The 21,343-nt window shown below is 38.9% G+C and overlaps 1 protein-coding gene across 9 annotated transcripts in view; it reads left to right on the plus strand.

Annotated features, from left to right (window-relative positions):
• ASH1L (ASH1 like histone lysine methyltransferase) overlaps positions 1-21,343 on the plus strand; it is a 173,606-nt gene that overhangs the window by 113,420 nt on the left and 38,843 nt on the right. For 7 of the 9 annotated variants that reach the window (XM_057315003.1, XM_057314999.1, XM_057315004.1 and 4 more), the window contains 2 exons: positions 6,018-6,112; positions 14,209-14,313. In XM_057315003.1, coding sequence (XP_057170986.1) covers positions 6,018-6,112; positions 14,209-14,313 — 200 coding nt within the window. The remainder of the gene's footprint in view (positions 1-6,017; positions 6,113-14,208; positions 14,314-21,343) is intronic. The other 2 variants (XM_048225436.2, XM_026485200.4) reach the window with 1 other exon arrangement.

Raw genomic sequence — 21,343 nt, forward strand, 5'->3', positions numbered from 1 at the left:
AGAATGCATTGGCTAATATGGACATTTTAACGATGTTAATTCTTCCAGTGCATGAGCGTGGAATATCATTCCCTTTGTTTGTATCGTCTTCAGTGTCTTACAGTTTTCAGAGCATAGCTCTTTCACCTCCTTGGTTAAATTTATTCCTATATATTTTATTCTTTTTGGTGCAGTTGTGTATGGGATTATTTTCTTAATTTCTGTTTCTGCTACTTACTTATTTAATGTATAGAAACATAACTGATTTCTGTGTATTGATTTTTCTATCCTGCAACTTTACTGAAGTCTTTCATTGCTTCCAATAATTTTTTGGTGGAATCTTTAGGGTTTTCTACAGGTAGTAGTATGTCATCTCCAAATATGGACAGTTAACTTCTTCCTTACCAATTTGGATGCTTTCACCTTTTTTTTTCTTGTCTGGTGTTTTGGTTAGGACTTCCAGTATTATGTTGAATAAAACTGGAGAGAGTGGGCATCCTTGTCTTGTGCCTGATTTTCGAAGAATTAATTTATTCTTCTTCTGGTTCCTTGAGGTGTAAATTTACATTGTTTGAGATCTTTCTTATTTCTTAATGTAGGCAGTTATCACTATGAACTTCCCTCTTTTAACTGCTTTTGCTGTATTTCCTAGGTTTTGGTATTGTATTTCCATTTTCATTTGCCTCAAGATATATTTTTTTTAATTTTTCCTTTGATTTCTTCATTGGCCCATTGGTTGTCCAGTAGCATGTTTTCTAATCTCCACATATTTGTGAATTTTCCAGTTTTCTTCCTGTAGTTGATTTCTACTTTAATATTATTGTGGTTGGAAAATACACTTGATATGATTTCACTCTTCTTAAATTTATTAAGATTTGTTTTATGACCTAACATTTGATTTGTTTTGGGTAATGTTCCATGTGTGCTTGAGAAGAATGTGTATTCTGTAGCTTTTGGATGGAATGTTCTGTATAAGTCTAAGTGTGTTTATTTAGAAGCCTACCCCTTGAAGCCATACCTATGAAGATAAGTTAATAGGCCTGTTTCGTGGAGAGACTGGGCATTTCTGTCAGCTGCCTATGAGGTGCTGGATGGGGGGGCAGGTAGCTGGTTAAAAACTGTTCCTCTGTTTGTTACAGTCCCTTACTAAACTGCTAAATATAAGTGTTTGCCTGAGTTTTGTGAACCGCTCTTGCGTATCAATCAGATGTGAGGAGGAGGGTCATTGGAGCCCCTAGTTTTTAGCTAAATAGGGCAGAAGTTGTGAGTAAAATAGGGACCTAGTACTTCTTTTTTTTTTTTTTTTTTTTGAAGATTTTATTTATTTATTTGACAGAGAGACAGCCAGTGAGAGAGGGAACACAGCAGGGGGAGTGGGAGAGGAAGAAGCAGTCTCCTATCCGAGGAGCCTGATGTGTGGGGCTCGATCCCGGAACGCCGGGATCACGCCCTGAGCCGAAGGCAGACGCTGAACGACTGCGCCACCCAGGCGCCCCAGGACTTAGTGCTTCTGATTGGCATCTGAAGTGGAGGTGGGGGCAGTCTGGTGGGACTGAGCCCTTAACCTGTGGGATCTGATGCTGTCTCCGGGTCGGCAGTGTCAAAATTAAGTTAAATTGTAAGACACCCAGCTGGTGTCACAGAGGATTGCTTGGTGTGGGGTTTCCCCACACATTTGGTGACCAGAAGTGTCAGAAGTAGAGTGTTCTATGTAAAAATAAAGGAGACACACAGGAAAGAAACTCACAGTTGGAAAGAACTGGGTTTTTTTCCTTTTCTTTTCGTTTATCTTTTGTTTTGTTTTCTACATAGGAAAGAAAAGACTGGGTTGTTTTCCTAAACAGGAATGTAAAACGCACTTTATATTATATATATGTATATGTATATAATATTCTGAATAATTTTCTAGCTAGGCCAACTAATGTATTTTTTTTTTACAAAAATTTGATTGTTTTTTTGTAGGCTTATAATCTATATTAACATTTATAGGGTGTTTTTCTAAACTTAAGACATTTAGAACAGTATACAAGTTAAAGAGTATTTCCTCCTAGTTTGCACAAGTATAGCCTATTAACTTGAGGGTTATAGAAAGAAAAGGTCTTTATCAGACATTCATTAGAGATACAGTATTTTTACACTTAAATCAGTTTGTTCAGTCCTGGTGATTAATTCTTATTTTGCTGGTCTTGAGTTAAGCAGTCTGCTTTCATAAATTGGTTTGTTTCTCAGATAAAAATGCCTTGGAAACTCTACTTCTGACCCTTTTTACAGTCTTAACAGGTGTCTGTTTGAGGTGATGCCTCCAGCTAATATTGAGGAGCCTGCAGCCGTAATTCGGTTCCCGATAGTATCATTGGTCAGAAATTACTGATGCAGCCCTGTACTGAAGCCTTTTTGATGTTTTCTTTTAGCTGTCTCAGTTTTTGCTGGTAGCTGAGGCTTTTGGACAATTGTATGGAAAAATCAGGAACCACCTTTAGATGGTAAGAGTGGTGGCATTGGTTACCTCTTAAGTTACCAGTAATCTCATAATTAAAATGGACATAGAGTCCTCAGTATAGTCACTCATACAGATTGAATCAGAAGTTCCTCAAAGAATGAAGACATATCACAGACAATTCTCTAGAATCTTCCAACATAGCCAGTAAAACCTATGCCATGATTGTCACCATATGACAAGGGTCTCCAAATCTGGAAGAAAAAGAAAGAAAAATCTTTCTTGATAAAAGGATAAAGTTTTGACAGTTATTTCAGTCCCTTATAGGAACAATAATATGCTTTTCTCCAAACCTAGAAATTCCCAATAGATAAAACATAATTCACATTAATAAAATACAACTGAACCTTTTGTTAACCTAGGAACTTGAACTTCTTTTTGATTTTCAGGTTCTCTTCACGTTATTTGTTTGCCGAACAGGACAGATTTTAGGATACTGATATGTTCATTAAGGTCTGGATTCTGCCAGAAATCCCCTTATCCTCCCTTTGATGAGGTGCTGGAGCAAGCCCTTGGTGTGACTCAGCAGCTGTCCGGGAAACTTAGAAGAAGGCATCTTAGTGGTTTCACTATCTGGGGCTTGGGGCCACGATGAGAGATGACAAGATTTGAAAATAATGTAGTAAATGAAGTCAAGACATGGTTACAGACAATATTTAAGATATACATCATAACTAGTAACAGTCATTATTAGGAATGCTCACTTTTTCTATTTTTTTCTTACATATCTGTATGCTTTTTCTCCCATTTGATGGTGGATTGGCCTGTTTGAATTTGATATCTCTGCATTGCATTCAAATGATAAATTATTAAAACTAGTAAACTACCAAAGAGAGAGAAAGCTGGACACAAATACTGAATGGGTTGCATTTATAAATAGAACATTATAGAAGGCAAATTACTCTCTTTTGATAAGAAAAGCACAAGGGTTTCATTTACACATATATACATAGAAATAGTAGTCTCATTCTGCAGCTTCAGCCATTGGTCAGAAGTAAACAGCTATCACAGAAACTTACTGTTCAGCTTACTCTATGTTGTGGCAGTTCTGTATCTGAAATGGTTACTTTCATTCCTACAGATTTTCTCCTGAGTGGTTTGAACTATTAGTGTCACACACACAGTGAATACCATGGAAAATGGCTAGGAGTGTTGAGAGTCTCCAAGACAATCTGACAGAGAGAGCCACATTCTCTCTCCGTTGACCCCTCTGCACAGCTCACATGGAACAAAGTATTGGAAAATGAGAGAGAGACTCCCATCCTGTTATCACCAACAAGGAAATCAGTGGTCATGCCTAAAATTAGAACCAGAATCAGACTTGGCCAAGAACGTAGGAAAAGGATTTCTTACATGATTGTCCTGTTTGTAGCGGAGCCACGGATCCTGGACATCAGCATTGCAGAATCAGGGGTGAAGTTGTTTTTGTTGAAGAATTGGTCAGTAATTGATGGGAGGTGCAATCAGGGGGGCTTGTATTTCATTTGGTAGTTTGAAGACTACAGCGCTACTGGTGACCCTGGATTTTTTTGTAGTCTTGTGTGTTCGCTGTCCTCGGGGTGCCCAGCATTGCCCTCCCTGATCGCCATCTGTTACCTGCTTGCAACCCTCGAGGAAGCAGGGTGAAATGTTGGGTTTGCTACCATTCCTGTTGCCACTAAATGGAACCTTTTATGTTCTCTATTTAATTTGCTTGGGTAAATCCTGAATCTGGTCAAGTATAGACCAAATTTTCTCTCTCAGAGTGCTTGGTTCTAGACACAGTTGCTTTCTTACCCTATTTGACTTTGATTCATGATGAAGAAATACAGTTTTTAGTTGGATTTAAAAAATTCATATCTCTGGGGTTCCTGGGTGGCTCATTCAGTGAAGCCTCTGCCTTCAGCTCAGGTCATGATTCCAGGGTCCTGGGATTGAGCCCCACGTTGGGCTCCGTGTTCGGCGGGGAGCTCACTTCTCCCTCTGCCAGCTGCTCCCCCTACTTGTGCTTGCTCACTGTCTCGCAAATAAATACATAAAATCTTAAAAGAAAAGAAAAGAAACAAACAAAAGAATAGGACCTGGACTTAGTGACTGCTTAGTAATTGTTGAATAAATAAATGAGTGAACCAGTAGAAGGAACCAGTGTTCAAATTTAAGAACTTCAGGTTCTACAAATAACTTTTCTCACCTGCAAAATGTGTATTAGTATACCTGCTTGTTACAAGATAGAATAGACTTGTTTTTTAAAAAGCAGTATGTTGTGATTCATAGGGAAAAAATACATCAGCTTTGCCTTATTTACTGGAACTTAAAGGCAAAATCAGAGTAGACTAAGTAAGGCTCTCCTGAAACCCTTTTTTCTCTCTTTTTCTTCATTTCCTTTTTATTTCCTTCTCTTTTTTCCCTTTTATGTATTTGTGAAATATCTTAAGACTGATCTCATACCAAACATTTAGAAACACAGACCAGTAAGACAAGTAAAGGGGTAAGTCTATGGTGACGTTGTGGAATAAAATAAAAGACTAGTCAGTGAGTAGGAGCTGGTCAAGAAACTGAGGTTTTTATCTTAAATCTCCTTAGTAGCTACTAAAATTAAGGTAAGTTACTTGACTTCATACAGCACCTGTTTTCAAATCTGTAAACTTAGAGCTAACATTTCTTCTTACCTGCTTCATGGAATTGATATAAATAATAACATGTGAAAGTAGTTTATGAACTATAAAACATCAGGGATGCCCAGCTGGCTCAGTTGAGGGAAGATGTGACTTTTGATCACTGGGTTGTGGGTTGAAGCCCCACGTTGGGTGTAGAGCTTACTTAAAAGATTAAAAAAAAAAAAAAATAGACATGCCTGGGTGGCTCAGTTGGTTTAACATCCAACTCTTGATTTTAGCTCAGGTCATGATCTCAGGGTCATGGGATCAAGCCCCGAGGCAGGCTCCGCACTCAGCAGGGAGTCTGCTTGTCCCTCTCTGTGTACTTCTCCCCCCAACTCGCGCTCTCTCAAAGAAATGAATAAATAAATAAAATCTTTAAAAAATAAATTTTGAAAATAATACATACATACTATAAATCATTGGCCAAGTATAAGGTCTGAAATTTAGGTTCCTTTTGCAGAACTGCTGGAAAATGCTAACATGGCTCTTTTTTATATGTAATTCCTAAAAGACAATTCCAAAAATATAGGTTCTAAAAATACATGAATGTACTTGATATCCCTCCCCCAAAACACATGCATTTAAAATTTAAGCCACTGTTAAAACAAATACTTATTTTTTAAAAGATTTTATTTATTTACTTGTCAGAGAGAGAGTACACACAAGCAGGGAAGCAGCAGAGTGAGAGGGAGAAGCAGAGTCCCCACTGAACAAGGATCGCAATGTGGGACTTGATCCCAGGACCCTGGGATCATGACCTGAGCCGAAAGTGGACGCTTAACAGACTGAGCCACCCAGGCGTCCCAAAAGAAAAACTCTTGACAGAGGATCTATTTTCTGTATTTGACCATAGGAAGAGATTTCATTGCCTCTGATTATTTTCCATTCTTTTCTGATCACAGCCCAAAGAGCCGATTGATCCAATTAAAGAAAGAGAAGCTGGAATACACTCCAGGAGAGCACGAGTATGGGTTGTTCCCAGCCCCCATTCATGTTGGTGAGTACTCAGCATACACAATATATTGCTAAGAGGAAATGGTATTTCTTGAGTTTGGATGAAACGTCTTCGTGTTCTTAATTCTGCATCTCCAATGGGGTCGAGCTCTTTCTTTACTATTTAATTTATACTCACTCTGAAGAATTCTGCAAATTCTTTGCTATCTAGGAGTCAAAATGACATAAATCTTTCTTACTCAAGTTTCAGTAATAAAAGACACTATGTCTGTAGCTTTTGAGTCCCTGAGTATGTCGTCTAGGAAAACCCAGCTATTCACCACTTCAGTTACAAATGTTTTCCACGTTCAGAAGGAGATGATTTATGGATATGTAATAATTAACAGAAGAGAAACCACTACTTTTCCTGATCATTTATCTGCTTGAAAATTGAGCAAGATTTATTCTTCTACTCATTTTGGGGAGGAAACATCAAGGCTTTGTTTAACATTGGGGTAATAGTGCCTTCTGGGATCCTACTGTTGAGCTTACCAGAAAAGTAACAGGTACCTAGAAGTCATCCTGGATTCCTCCCGTTCTGCCAGAGCTTCATCCAGTCCATTCCCCCCCCCCCCCCCACCGAGTTCTGCTGTTGCTGTCCCTGTGGCACATCCCACTTGTCTGTAGACCCCATTGTCACTCTCAAGTGCATCCCACGCTGAACTTTGGCTCAGGCTCCTGCAGCAGCCTTCTGACAAGTGTCCATTTCCATTCCTGCTCCCCTCCACTTCACTCGCCACACAGTAAAGAAATGATCTTATAACTTAAGCTAGATTATACTTAAAACCTTACAGTGTCTTACTGTCAGAGTAAACTGTAAGCTCCTACTGTAGCTTCAGGCTCCACACTCAGTGGGGAGTCTGCTTTAGGATTCTCTCTCCCTCTGCCCCTCCCCCCCAATAAATAAATGAATCTTAAAAAAAAAAAGGAATGACCTGGTCCCTAACGACCCACCCCACCCCACCCCATCATCCCTGTCTCTCTGTTCCCATCTCTCCCTTACCTGCGGTTTGATGTCTTGCTGGTCTTCTCTCAGGTCCTAGAACAGACTAAGGCCTTTCCCATGAGAATATCAGTATGCTTATCATTCCCGCTGCCTAAAAAGCTATTCTTACTCTTCCCATGGTTGGTTTCTTATCCTTTAAGGATAAGCTTAATGTCAATATCCACTTAAGTGTTATTTTCTTTAAAATTGTTTTCCTGATTGTTCCACCAAAGAGGGTCCCTCCCTTTATATCACAGCACTCTGTTCATTTCTTTCTATAATTCGTGATTACTCTGTTTCCTCATTAGTTATCTGTCTCGCTCATTAGATTATAAGCTCCAGTTGCAGGATCATTTGTCTCCCTTATTTTCCCTTGATTTCCTAGTGCCCGGTACATAATAGAAGTTTAACAAATACATGTACAAATGAAAGTAAAGGAGGAGAAATCAGGACTACCTATTGAATTGGAGGTGACAGGAGCAGCTTACTTATGTAGTAGATGTAGACCCTATGCATTACAGTGTTCTCTTTAAACTATGACTCTCTTGACCCTCATGAATACGGGACTCTTCTCTGTGTTATGATTATCGAATCCCCTTTTTCTCCCCAGAGGACCCAGCACCAGCAGTGTATTTAAAGGAGCAAGCATAGACGACACGTTCTGCAATAAAGATTAGTTTGCTTTAATTATTCTGTACTGGGTGGATGGAGAATGGTTTAACTCCAACATGAAGTTCCAAGGTTTAGTTCTCTTACCTTAATGAAGGTAAGAGTAAGTTCCACATTCTCTGGGATTACTGCCAAGGTTCTTCTGAAAGAGCGTTTTGTTGTGACTAGTGATGTCATAGCACTGGAAGCAGAGTCTCAGCAGATTTAGCTGTTTCTTAGAATCTGATAATGATAAATAGGCTTAGAAAAGAAGTCATTTAAAAGACCTGTTTAAAGAAAAACATGACCATTTTGGTTTTATCCTGTCTGGGATCTAACTTAAGTCTTAGAGTGAAGCTCTAACTATTCAAGGGGATGAAGGTGTCTGTTCATTCCAAGGAAGATAGGAAGAATAATAGGCCAGTATTTCTCTCACATCTCTGGCACAAATAGTGGTTAAGAGGTCCAGAATAGAAATCCCTTAATTTAAATAAAGATTTTATCTCCACATCCCCATTTTAATGTCCCACTAAGACTAATTTGTACTCAGTGGTCTGCAAAGTGAGTAAACAATGGAAAAATCTACCCATGTGTAAGTGGGTCTTTTCTCCTGGGAAACAGGATTTAAAATTATGCTTTTGAAAGGTGTGTATGTGTGTGTGTGTGTGTGTGTGTATATATATATATATATATATATTTTTTTTTTTTTTTTTTTTTTTTTTTACTGAACAGTGCTATTTTGTTGTTCAACTAATAGTTTATGATTAGGATAGGGTAGTGAGCCAGTTAGTTGCTCTGAATAGGTCATTTCCAGTATCATGTAAATAAAGAGCATGACTTTGAGTCAGCCAGACTTGGGTTCATCTTTGTCTTTGCTGTATTAATTATATGAATAAAGTAGTTATATAAATAAAATAATAATGCATCTAACCGCTGATAGAGTCAGAATCAATAAATGGAAAATCATGTTTATTTTTAAACACTTAACTAAGGAAATCAAGTTTCTTTATCTCATTAGAGAAGTGCATTTCAAATAAAATTTTACTTTTCATGGTACTTATCAAAATGTATATTATACCCTTAAAGTTATAGTCGATTGATTTTTAATGAGAGTGCCATGACAGTTGAATGAGGAAAGCATGGTCTTTTCAGTAGATGGTTCTGTGATAACTGGATATATACATACAAAAGGTTGAAGTTGGACCCTTGCCTCACACCATATAAAAAAATTCACTCGAAATGGATCATCAACCTAAATATAACAGCTAAAACTATAAAACTCTTGAAGAAAACATAGGAGAAAATCTTCATGACCTTGGATGGGGCGATAATTTCTTAGTTATAACACCAAAATCCTGTGCAACAAAAGAAAAAGACACAAATTGAACTTGGTCAATATTTATAACTTTTGTGCTTCAAAAAATACCATCGAGAAAATGAAAAAACAATGCACAGAATGGGACAAATATTTGCAAGTTATGTATCAAGAGACTTGTATCCAAAAACCCATACATACAAAGAACCATTGAGACTCAGTATTAAAAAGACAACACAATTTTTTAAGTGGGTAAATTATTTGAGTAGACATTTCTCCAGAAGAAATATACACATGGCCAATAAACACGTGAAAAGATGCTCAACGTCATTAGTCATTAGGGAAATGGAAATCAAAACCACAATGAGATACTACCTCACACCCACTCGGATGGCTTTAATTAAAGGATTGATGGATAATGTGAAGAAATTGGAAACCTGGAAACCTCATACATTGTTGGTGGGAATGTGAACTGGTCTAACCCTCTTTGGAAAACATTTTGGCAGTTCCTCAAAAAGTTAAACATATAGTTGCCATATGACCCAGCAATTCTGCTGCTAGGTATCCACCCAATAGAATTGAAAACATATGTCCACCCAAAACTTACACAGAAATCTTCATACCAGCAATATTCATAATAGCCAACAGGTGGAAGCAACCCAGATTTCCCACAGTGAATAAATGGATTAACAAAATGTGGTCTTTGCATACAATGGGATGTTCTTTGGCAATAACAAAAAATGAGGTATGAGGGTTGCCGGGTTGGCTCAGTCGGTTAAGCTTCTGCCTTTGGCTCAGGTCATGATCCCAGGGTCCTGGGATCGAGCCCCACGTCGGGCTGCCTGCTCCGCGGGGAGCCTGCTTCTCCCTCTCCCTCTGCGGTTCCCCCTGCATGTGCACTCTCTCTGTCAAATAAATAAAATCTTAAAAAAAAGAAAAGAAATGAGGTACCAAGACAGGTAACAACATGAATGAAGTGTGAAAACATTACTCTGTATAAAAGAGGATAGTCACAAAATGCCATATGCTTTATGATTCCTTTTTTTTTTTTTTTTTTTTTTTTTTTAAGATTTATTTTCTCCGTAATCTCCATACCCAATAGGGGCTCAAACTCACAACCTCGAGATCAAGAGTCACACACTCCATCGCCAGCCGGGTGCCCCAAAGTCTGGATTTTTTTAAATTAGGTCCCTACCTGTCTCATTTTAATAGGGTTTTCATTTTATTGAATTTTATTTGTGACAATGTTTTATTTGGTGTATTTTTTTTTTAAGATTTTTTTTTATTTATTTATTTGACAGAGATAGAGACAGCCAGCGAGAGAGGGAACACAAGCAGGGGGAGTGGGAGAGGAAGAAGCAGGCTCACAGCAGAGGAGCCCGACGTGGGGCTCGATCCCATAACACCGGGATCAGGCCCTGAGCCGAAGGCAGACGCTCAACCGCTGTGCCACCCAGGCGCCCCTGGTGTATTATTTTTTAAATAAGCTCAATGCCCAATGTGGGGCTTGAGCTCAAGCCCCTGAGATCAAGAGTTAAGCGCTGGACTGACTTTGCCAGCCAGGTGCTCCTGTAGAGATTTATTTTAAGGTCTTGGGTCACACTGTTGTGGCTACTGGGAAGTCCAAAATCTACAGGGCAGGCCCGCAGCGTGGGGACCCGGGGGAGGGTTGATTTCACAGCTCAGGAAATAGGAGGGCGGTCTACTGATAGAATTCCTTGTGGAGGTCAGTCTCTTCAACTGTTTGGATGAATCCCACGCATGCACATTATGGAGGGTAATCTGCTTGACTCACAATCTAGTGATTTAAATGTTAATTTCATCAAACAATTACCTTCACAGACACATCTAGAATAATGTTTAACCAACTATCTGTGCACTGTAACCTAGCCAAGTTGACACAGAAAATTAACTGTCACCAGAACTCCATGTACTAAAACCCACTGCACTGCATAGTATACTTAAAAAGAATGTGTTTTATGGTATGTGAATTATGCCTCAGAAAAGCTGTTACCTTGAAAGTAGTTATGTTGTTTTAATCAGGCGTATATTAATCAAAATTATAGTGATTACACAATGCAAAAGAAAAATTTTAATGTTTTGAGTCTTATGGTCACAGGTATTTTTCCTTATTTAAATTCAATTAATTAACATATAATGAATTATTAGTTTCAGAGGTAGAGGTCAGTGATTCATCAGTCTCATTGTAATACCCAGTACTCATTATATCACATGCCTTCCTTAATCTCTATCACTGAGCTACGCCATCCCTCACAGGCACTTTTAAATGTGAATTGACTTGATTTACTGTAACTAGGTACTACTCAGTGACAGTGAGAAGAGCAAAGCCATCCCACTCATTTCTAGAAAACAGGTATCTGTAGAAAGAAGGAAACAATAAAGAATAAAAGTCAATAAAATATGAAACAGACAATAAGGAAACAAGTTCAAAAAGAGCAACAAAATTGATAACCTCTAGATACAACGAACAAGAAAAAATAAGAGATCACACAAATTATCAGTGTCTGTACTGTAGGTCCTGTAGTTATTAAGAGGCCAATAAGGAAATGTTAGGAATAACTTTATGCTAACATTGCTAAATGTTGGAAGCTACCAAGATGTCCTTCCATAGGTAAATGGATAAACTGGTACAGCCAGATAATAGAATATTATTTAGCACTGAAAAAGAAATGAGATGTCAAGCCCTAAAAAGACATTGAGAAACTTTAAAATCATTCTACTAAATGAAAGAGGTCAATCTGAAAAGGCTACATACACAGTGTATGATTCCAACTATATGACATTCTGGAAAAGGCAAAACTGGAGACTTCAGTAGTGTCAGCAATTGAGGGTAAAAGAGGGATGAATCAGCGAGCACAGAGATTTTTAGGTCAGGGAAACTATTCTGTGTGATAGAGTAATGGTTGGATACATGACGTTGATACATTTTTTCCAAAGCCATAGAATATACAAGACCAAGAGCAAACCCTATCATAAACTGTGGACTCCAGTGATAATGACAGAAAACTTTTAGACTCCATACTCTAGTCAGACATTGCAGAAAAAACTGTTACCCTACCCACACTCATACCAGCAGGTGCCCATGGCAGAGCCTCGGCTTCCATCCCCAGCAGGCAGTAATAAGGTATGCCAACCTGGCCCCTGACCTGTCTGGTATCAGAGGAAGGCTCATGGGAGTCAGGACTTTGACCACACTCCAGTAGTGACATGGCCACTTCCCCCATCCCAAACAGTAGCAACCTGCCAACACTCGGGTTCCAGTGGAGGCTGAGTGGGGAACTCCCAACTGGTAATCACTGAACATCTTACTCGCTTCCCTTGCTGGAGCAGTTTTGGAAAAGGCCAGCCAAAATAGAAGATTTATGTAAAATCGAGAACCTGGTAACATAATACAGAAATGTCTAGGTTTAAACTGAAAATCATATGTTGTACTAAGAACCAGGGAGATCTTAAACTGAATTTTTTTTAAGATTTTATTTATTTGGAGAGAGCAAGACAGAGCACACACAAGCATGGGGAGGGGCGGAGGGAGAGAGATGAGCAGACTCCCCGAGGCAGAGCTCAGTCCCAGGACCCTGGGATCATGACCTGAGCCAAAGGCAGACGCTTCACCGACTGAGCCACCCAGGCACCCCTTAAACTGAATTTTAAAAGGCAGTCAATACATGCCAACACCAAGATGTTAGAATTACCTGACAAAGATTTTAAAGTATTTAGATTTTTAAAAAACTACCCCACACATACACACACTTCAACAAGTAATAATATGCTTGAAGCATGAAAACAATAGAAAGCCTCAGCAAGGAAATAGACTGAGTCGGATTCTAGAATTGAAAGATGCAGTAGCTGCTGTTAAGGCTTAGGGATCTGCTCAGCAGCAAGATAAAGGAGGCACAGGAAGGAATCAGTCCCATCTGAACAAAAGAGAAAGTAGACCTAAAAAAGACAGAGTCTGTGGGATCATGACAAAAGGGTGAAAATTTTATCCTCCTTGTGCTGGAAGGAGGAAAGAAACACGGAGATGAAAAACTACTTGAGTAAATAATGGCTGAAAACTTCGCAGATTTGGCAGGAGACATGAAGCTACTGATGGAAGTCAGTGATCAAACCCAACAGGACACACTCGAAGAGACCACTGTGGAGGCACATCCGAGTCCAACCTCACACTAAAGAGACAACAGTTGTAAAACTGTGAGAGAGAAATGAATCTCTGCCTATAGGGATAAGGCAGTTCAGATGATAGTGGATTGCTCATCTGAATCCAGGGAAATGGCACATTTTTCAAGTGCTGAAAGAAAAAGTGTCTAGCCAGAATTCTAAACCCAGTGAAAGTATCCTTCAGGAATTAAATGGGAATCAAAGCCTTCCTAGATGAAGGATAATATCTAAAAGAGTATGTTGCCAGTAGACCTACTCTGTGGGTAAAGGAAGGTCTCTAAACAGAAAAGAAATACCAGAAGGGACCTTGGAACATCTGGAAAGCAGACAGAACAGTAAGTACATTTATAGGCGTATACAGTAGGCTTTCCTTCTCCTTTTGAGTCTTCTAAGTAACTCTTTAATAAACGAAGCAAAAAATTTTAACAACATATTGAGGCATAATTCACATATCCTACAGTTCACCCATTTTAAGCATACAGTGGTTTTGGTTCATTACATTATTCATGTTTTTAAGTTGTAGTAAAATATATGTAACTTACTATTTGTATTTTTCGTTTCTGTTTCTCACTGTAGGGTTCAGTGGCATTGAGTACATTCACATTATTGTGCAACCATAACTCCATCCCTCTCCAGAACTTTTTCATCATCCCAAACTGAAACTCTGCCCATTAAATAATAATTGCCCATTCCCCCAACCCCTGGTAACTACTGTTCTTCTTTTTATTCCTATGAATTTGACTATTTTTAGGTACCTCATATAGTGGAGTCATTACAATATCTGTCCTTTGGGGGTCTAACATATTTCACTTAGTATAATGTGCATAAGGTGGTTCTTCTGTATTGTAGCATATATGAGAATTTCATTCCTTTTTAATGCTGAATAATATTCCTTTGTTTACACACACACTCCATATTTTGTTTATCCATTCATCCACCGATGGACATTTCTGTTGTCTCCTCCTTTTTGCAGTTGTGAATAATGCTGCTATGAACATTGGTTTACAATTCTCTGTTGAGGACCCCGCTTTCAGTTCTTTTGTCTCTATACCCAGAAGTGGGATTGCTGGCTCATATGGTGAGTCTACAGTTAATTTTTGGGAACTGCCTTACTGTTTCCCACAGTGGCTGCGCCACTTTTCTATCCCCACCAGCAGTTCTTGAGAGTTCCGTTTCTCCACATCCTCAGTAACACTTGCCATTTTCTGTTATTTTTTTCATAATAGCCATCCCGATGGGTGTGCAATGGTATCTTATGTGGTTTGATTGGCATTTCCCTAACAGTGATGTTGAGCATCTCTTCATGTACTTTTGGCCATTTGTATGTCTTCTTTAGTGAAATGTGTATTCAGGTGCTTGTCCACTTTTGAATTGAGTCTTTTTTCCTTGCTCTTGAGCTTTCGGAGTTCTGTATATATTCTGGGTATTAATTACTTACCAGATACATGATAAATAGAATATCTTTATGATATGGACAGGGAAGATCACAAAATGTATAAATACCAGAAGAAAAGATTAATAAATTTAATTACATTAACTACTATAAAAGAGAGCAGCTCTAATAATCAGGATTGAATATGGTTGTTTACGATAGCTATGTTAAAATTACAGATTTTTAAGTAAGCTTAAGAATGAGGCAAATGGGGGTTGCACCTGGCTGGCTCAGTCAGTAGAGCACACGACTCTTGATCTTGGGGTCATGAGTTTGAGCCCCATGTGGGGTATAGACCTTACTTGGATAAATAAACCTTAAAAAAAAAAATTGAGGCAAATGGCTTAATTTGGTTGAGAGGATTCAGTTTCAGGTGGGAGAAATGACACATGAGAATGTGAAAGCAGGAGGGAGCTAGTTGTATTTAGGAAACTGTGCTGGTACAGCCATTATGGAAAACTGTATGGAGGATCCTCAAAAAATTAAAAATAGAATGATCATGTGATCCAGCAACTCCACTTCTGGGAATATATCCAAAGGAAATGAAAACACTAGCTCAAAAAAATATTGCACCCCCATGTTCATAGCAGCATTATCTACAATAGGCAAGAATGGAAACAACCTCTAGGTGTCCATCAAGGGATGACGGATAAAGAAGAGGCAGTATATATATGCAATAGAATATTACTCAGCCTTGTTAAAAAAGAGGGGAAAGAAAAGGCAAGAAGAGAGTCTTGCCATTTGAGACAACATGGATGAACCTTGAGGGCATTATGTTCAGTGAAATAAGCCAGACAAAGACCAAGAGTTTATAACCTCACTTATATGTGAAATCTAAAAAACAAAAACTCAGAGAGCAGGGCAGCAGGGCTCCTGACCGGCTCAGTCGAACGCATGCGACTCTTGATCTGGGGCTTGTGGGTGTGAGCACTGTGTTGGGTGTAGAGATTACTTTAAAATATGATAATAATAAAGCAAAAATCTGTTTTAAAAGGGCAGGATGGTGGCGGTTGATCAGCTTTGTGGTTACCAGAAGTGAGGGGAGTGAGGATGGGTAATAGGAGAAAGGTGGTCGAAAGTTGAAACTCCAGTTACAAGATAAGTATGTGCTAAGGATATAAACTGCGGCATGACGACTGCAGCCAACACGCTGTATGCTGTATGTGAAAAATGTTGAGAGTAAATCCTAAGAGTTCTCATCACAAGGAAAACGTATTTTTTTCTTTTTCTGCTTCTTTTTGTTGTATCTATAAGAGGTGGTAGATGCTAACTGAATTTACAGTGGTAATCGTCTCACAGTACCTGCAAGCCAGTCTGTGACACTGCACCGTGAACGAGCACCGTGACGTATGCGGTTACATCTCAGTAAAACTGAGGGGAAATTAATTAGTATACCAAGCAGAAAGAAAGAAAAAGAAAGAAAGAAAGAAAGAAAGAAAGAAAGAAAGAAAGAAAGAAAGAAAGAAAGAAAAGAGAATTGATGCTTAGCAAGAGCATAATTCAAGAAAGAGTGGGGACAGTGGGGATTAAGGGAGCACTTGTCCTGAAACAAAACAGCAGGGAAGGTGATAGTGCTGCTTCATAGTGTTGAAAGAAAACAGTAGGGGCGCCCGGCTGGCTCAGTCCGAGGAGCAGGTGACTCTTGATCTCAGGGTTGTGAGTTGGAGCCCCACGTTGAGTGTAGAGCTTACTAAAAATTAAAAAATCTTAAATAAATAATTAAATGAATGAATGCATGAATGAATAAGAACAGTTGGGCCATATCTCAAAGCTTATGCCGTGGAATACGTGTTTGCATTCATTCATTCGGAAAATACTTCTTCAATACCTACTTTTGATCAGGCAGTTTTCTAGTTTCCTGTAAGTATCCTTGATCATTACTTGTAACCTCCTTGACGGCACACATTTCATTGATCCACTGCTCCTTTCAGTGAGATAGTACCACAGGATTTTAGGGGGGATTCCCGGACAATTTACACAGAATAACAAAGACAAAATGAGTCATTGTTATCTGTTTGTAGAGTGATATTCTAACCCAGTCCTCAGATCATATATAAACAAGCTGAGCTTTATCTGAAGTCAATCACTTTATTCTTGTTTAAGAAAAAAAAAAAAGGCCAAAGTTTTGTCAGAGTTTAAGATGTCTTCTGGAAAAGGAGATTGTTACCTTTCTCCTTTCTGTTGAGTACCTCCCTCACCTTTGAGTTCCTAGCTACCTAATTAACAGTGGAGTGTGTTTGTGGAGATGTTCTGCCTCCGAGTCCTCTATTCATTTCCTGTTCATGTTAGGATTGATTTTGTGAAAGAAAATCATGACTTCCCCCTTTTCGATTTCAAGGTCAATACAGGCTTTAGAGCCTCTGTAGTGTCTGTCCTCTTTAAAATGACTTTATTGCACAAATTCAGTTTTCTTTTAAAGAGAAAAGTGAAGGATTTCTTTGCTCCTTCCCTAGAGAGAAGTGGCAGCACTTGAGATCTCAAGGCATTAACACACAATAAGAAAAATCCGCAAAAGATATGATTTCATCTTATTTTCACATGGATATAGTGATTTTAAAAATGGGGACTAGCTAAAGAATCTTTTTTTTTTTCTTTTTTAAATGAGATGTTCCTGAATAGATTCCGCTGAGGTATTCTCTCCAGCAGAATTTGATTAAGAAAATCTCTTCAGATAGGTCTTACTTCTTAGAAATGAATCCGAACTGTCTCTGGTTTTAGAAATCTTAAAGGAAAGGAAAGAATGAGCCATCATTTCATCCCCTGGCTCTTAGGATGTGAATTACAGTACAGGAACACAAATAATGCCAGGAAAGGCACCGGAACAGCTATTAACCACCAGCATTTCAACCAAATGAACTTAAAAGTCACTTGGCTTCATTCCACGGTGCATCCCGTCCACCAAGTGGAAAGTTGTTCTGAAGAGCTGTGCAAAAGGGAAGGCTTTTCTGGACAGAAGTGTGAAAAGATAAGGAAGGGTTAGCTTATCATCTTTTGGGGGATTTGGAAAAGGGTCATTGGTGCTGACTGGTTAAGACTGTTTCTGGAGAAGGTTTAAACTGCTATTAGGTTAGATATAATAAGGCCTAGTTTGGTGATTTGGCTTAGCACAAGTGACTCCATTCGGGGTCTGTTCTCTCTTTTTAATACATCTATGGAGACTCATTGGTAGCAAAATTCAAGATGTTGGATTGTGGGAAAAATTTTATCTTTGGTTAGTTGAGGTAGATCAAGGTGCTTTCTTAAAAAGAGAAAGTATTCTTTTTTAAAAAAAAGATTTATTAATTTATTTTGGAGAGAGAGCGCCCAGGGGAGGGGGCAGAGGGAAAGAATATCCAGGCAGACTCCCACTGAGTGCAGAGCCCGACTTGGGGCTGCACCTCATGACCCATGAGATCATGACCCTGAGCACTAAACTGCCTGAGCACCCAGCTACCCCAAGAAAGTATTGTTTTATTTTTTTTTAATTTTTTTTTAAAGATTTTATTTATTTATTTGAGAGAGGGAGAGTGAGCACAAGTAGGGGGAGCAGCAGGCAGAGGGATGGATAAACAGGCTCCCCACTGAGCAGGGAGCCCAATGCGGGACTCGGTCCGAGGACCCTGAGATCATGACCTGAGCCAAGGGCAGACACTTAACAGACTGAACCACCCAGGCGCCCCATCGAGAAAGTATGCTTTTTAAAAAAAATTCATAACTTACTGGCTTCTCCTTCACTCTTTTATACCTTCTACAGAAAATACATTAGATGTTGCGGGCAAAAAAAAGGAGTTAACCCTTTACATTAAGAGGTTTATCCTATCTTCTGAGGACCAATTTTGACTTTTTAAAAAACTGTATTTGCATTGTTACTAAGAAACAGTGAATACATACTTGCAAAGCAGTTGTTGTAATAGAAAAGGGTATGAATTAAAAGATAAAGCTCCCCTTTCCCAGAGATATAATAATTTAGTATATACCCTTTCAAACTTTTTTCCTTTATATGTATGTCTTTCTTCCCAATTATCATATGATTTCTCTCATCTATAGAACATAAGAACTAGGATGATCGGTAGGGGAAGAAAGGGATAAAGAAAGGGGGGGTAATCAGAAGGGGGACTGAAGCATGAGAGACAATGGACTCTGAGAAACAAACTGGGGGCCTCAGAGGGGAGGGGAGCAGGGGAATGGGATGGACCGGTGATGGGTATCAAGGAGGGCACGTATTGCATGGTGCACTGGGTGTTATACGCAACTAATGAATCATCGAACTTTGCATCGAAACCAGGGATGTACTGTATGGTGACTAACATAATATAATTTTAAAAAATTAAAAAAATAAAATAAAAAATAAAATAAAATAATAAGTTATCAAACCAAAAAAAAAAAAGTATGTCTTCCAGCAATTTACTATAAAATTTTTCAATAAACAAAAAATTATGGGGCACCTGGGTGGCTCAGTCAGTTCAGCAGCCTACTCTTGATCTCAGATCAGGTCTCGATCTCAGGGTCGTGAGTGCAAGCCCGGGGTTGGGCTCCACACTGGGCGTAGAACCTATTTTTAAAAATTTAAAAATTAAAAAATAAGCAAAAAATTGAAAAAACTCTACAGTGAATGTGCAATATCCCATCGCTTACATTTTGTCACTAACATTTGACCTTGATTTATTGTGTATTTATCTATCCATACGTTAATTCATCTTGTTTCTGGGTGCACTCCAAAGTAAATTGCAGACAGTGATACACCCGCCCCCAAATACTTCAGTGTACATATCAGAACCAAGGTCTCAGTGTTTGTTTACAGATGTTTCTTTTGAGGTGTATTTACTGTCAATAAAATCCATATATCTTTTTTTTTAAGATGTATTTATTTATTTTTAGAGAGAGCAGGGGGAGGAGCAGAGGGGGAAGGAGAATCTCAAGCAGACTTCTCACTAAGTGCAGAGCCCGATGCAGGGCTCGATCCCATGACACTGAGATCACGACCTAACCAAAACAAAGAGTCGGCCACCCAACCGACTAAGCCACCCAGGCCCCCAATCTTTTTAAGATTTATTTATCCATTTGAGCGAGAGACAGAGGTTGAGCACGTGCAAGGGGAGGGGCAGAGGGAGGGGTAGAGAATCTCAAGAGGACCCCATGGAGCCAGTGAGAGACTCGCAGCTTCACAACCCTGAGATCGTGACCTGAGTCAAAATCAAGAGTCAGTTGTTCAACGCGCTCAGCCACCCAGACCCCCCTGAAATGCATAAATCTTAAATCCACGTTTGCTGTGTTTTTTTTTTTTTTTTTCATATACCTGCATAACCCAGCTCATCCTCAAGAACAGAGTCCTCGGGGCGCCTGGGTGGTTCAGTCGGTTGAGTGTCTGCCTTCAGCTCAGGTCATGATCCCGGGGTCCTGGGATCCAGCCCTGTGTTGGGCTCCTTGCTCAGCGGGGAGCCTGCTTCTCTCTCCACCCCTCACCCTGCTTGAGCTCTCTCTCTCTTTCACTCTCTCCCAAATAAAGAATCTTAAAAAGAAAGGAAGGAAGGGAGAAAGGGAGAGAGAAAGAAAGAAAAGAACAGCAGCCTTGCCCAGAAAGTGCCCTCATGCCCTTTCCCAGGCTGTCCCTGCCACATATAGCTCTTTAATGTTACAAAGTATTTTTTTTGAATGAGCCCATGCTGTATTTTTTTTAAATATTTTATTTATTTATTTGACAGAGAGACGGCCAGTGAGAGAGGGAACACAAGCAGGGGGAGTGGGAGAGGAAGAAGCAGGCTCCCAGCGGAGGAGCCTGATGTGGGGCTTGATCCCAGAACCTTGGGATCATGCCCTGAGCTGAAGGCAGACACTTAACGACTGAGCCACTCAGGCGCCCCTGTATTATTTATTTATTTGTTTGTTTGTTTGTTTATTTATTTATTTTTGCAACTTGGAAAGTGTTTCCATATGAGTAAATATAGACCTCATTTTATTTCTCTAGCTGCATATCTCATTATTTGGATGTACCAGAGTTTGCTTACCTTTGATAAACTTTACGTTTCCACTTTTTCATTGTAGACTCTGTAGTTACACATTCAGCTTTGCTTCCCTATCAACAAGTAGACTCTGGTCTTCTACCAACTGTAACCACAAAATCTTTTTATATTACATTAACTCCACAAATTATTTCTTCCATGATACACTTGTAATCCATGCTGCTGAATACTCAGATTTGTCAAATAAACTCAATACATATTATATGTTAACATAAATAGCATATTTTTATGAGAAATAACTTTTCCAAAGAAAAAATTCATGAGAAAAGTCTTTATTTTACATTTTTGCAAATCTCTTTGATGTCTAGCTTAATATAAGAACTGGATTTTCTAATCTATTTTTGCGTTCAATCTATTATGATATTACTTTGGTTTAAGTACATGAAGAAATCTCTCCTCACGCAGCTAATAAGTTATAAAAAGATAGGAATATTTTAATAATTGCAGATAATTCTTCTTTGACACTCTAGCAAAAATATAAATGTAATAGTTCCTTAAAGGTGAGTTGCAATGTGGAGTATGAAATCAATTAACTTTTTGTATTCTGTTACATTAAAGTCTATTGATCTCTCTCAGAATTTAAATGGATTTTTACCCATGTGTGATTTTTATCACTTTGTGTGTTGGTCATTAAGAAAGTCTGATTCACTGAATTGTGTTGCTCTTCCATTCCCTGT

This window comes from Ursus arctos, unplaced genomic scaffold (assembly GCF_023065955.2).
Source record: "Ursus arctos isolate Adak ecotype North America unplaced genomic scaffold, UrsArc2.0 scaffold_2, whole genome shotgun sequence".
NCBI classification, from domain to species: Eukaryota; Metazoa; Chordata; class Mammalia; order Carnivora; family Ursidae; genus Ursus; species Ursus arctos.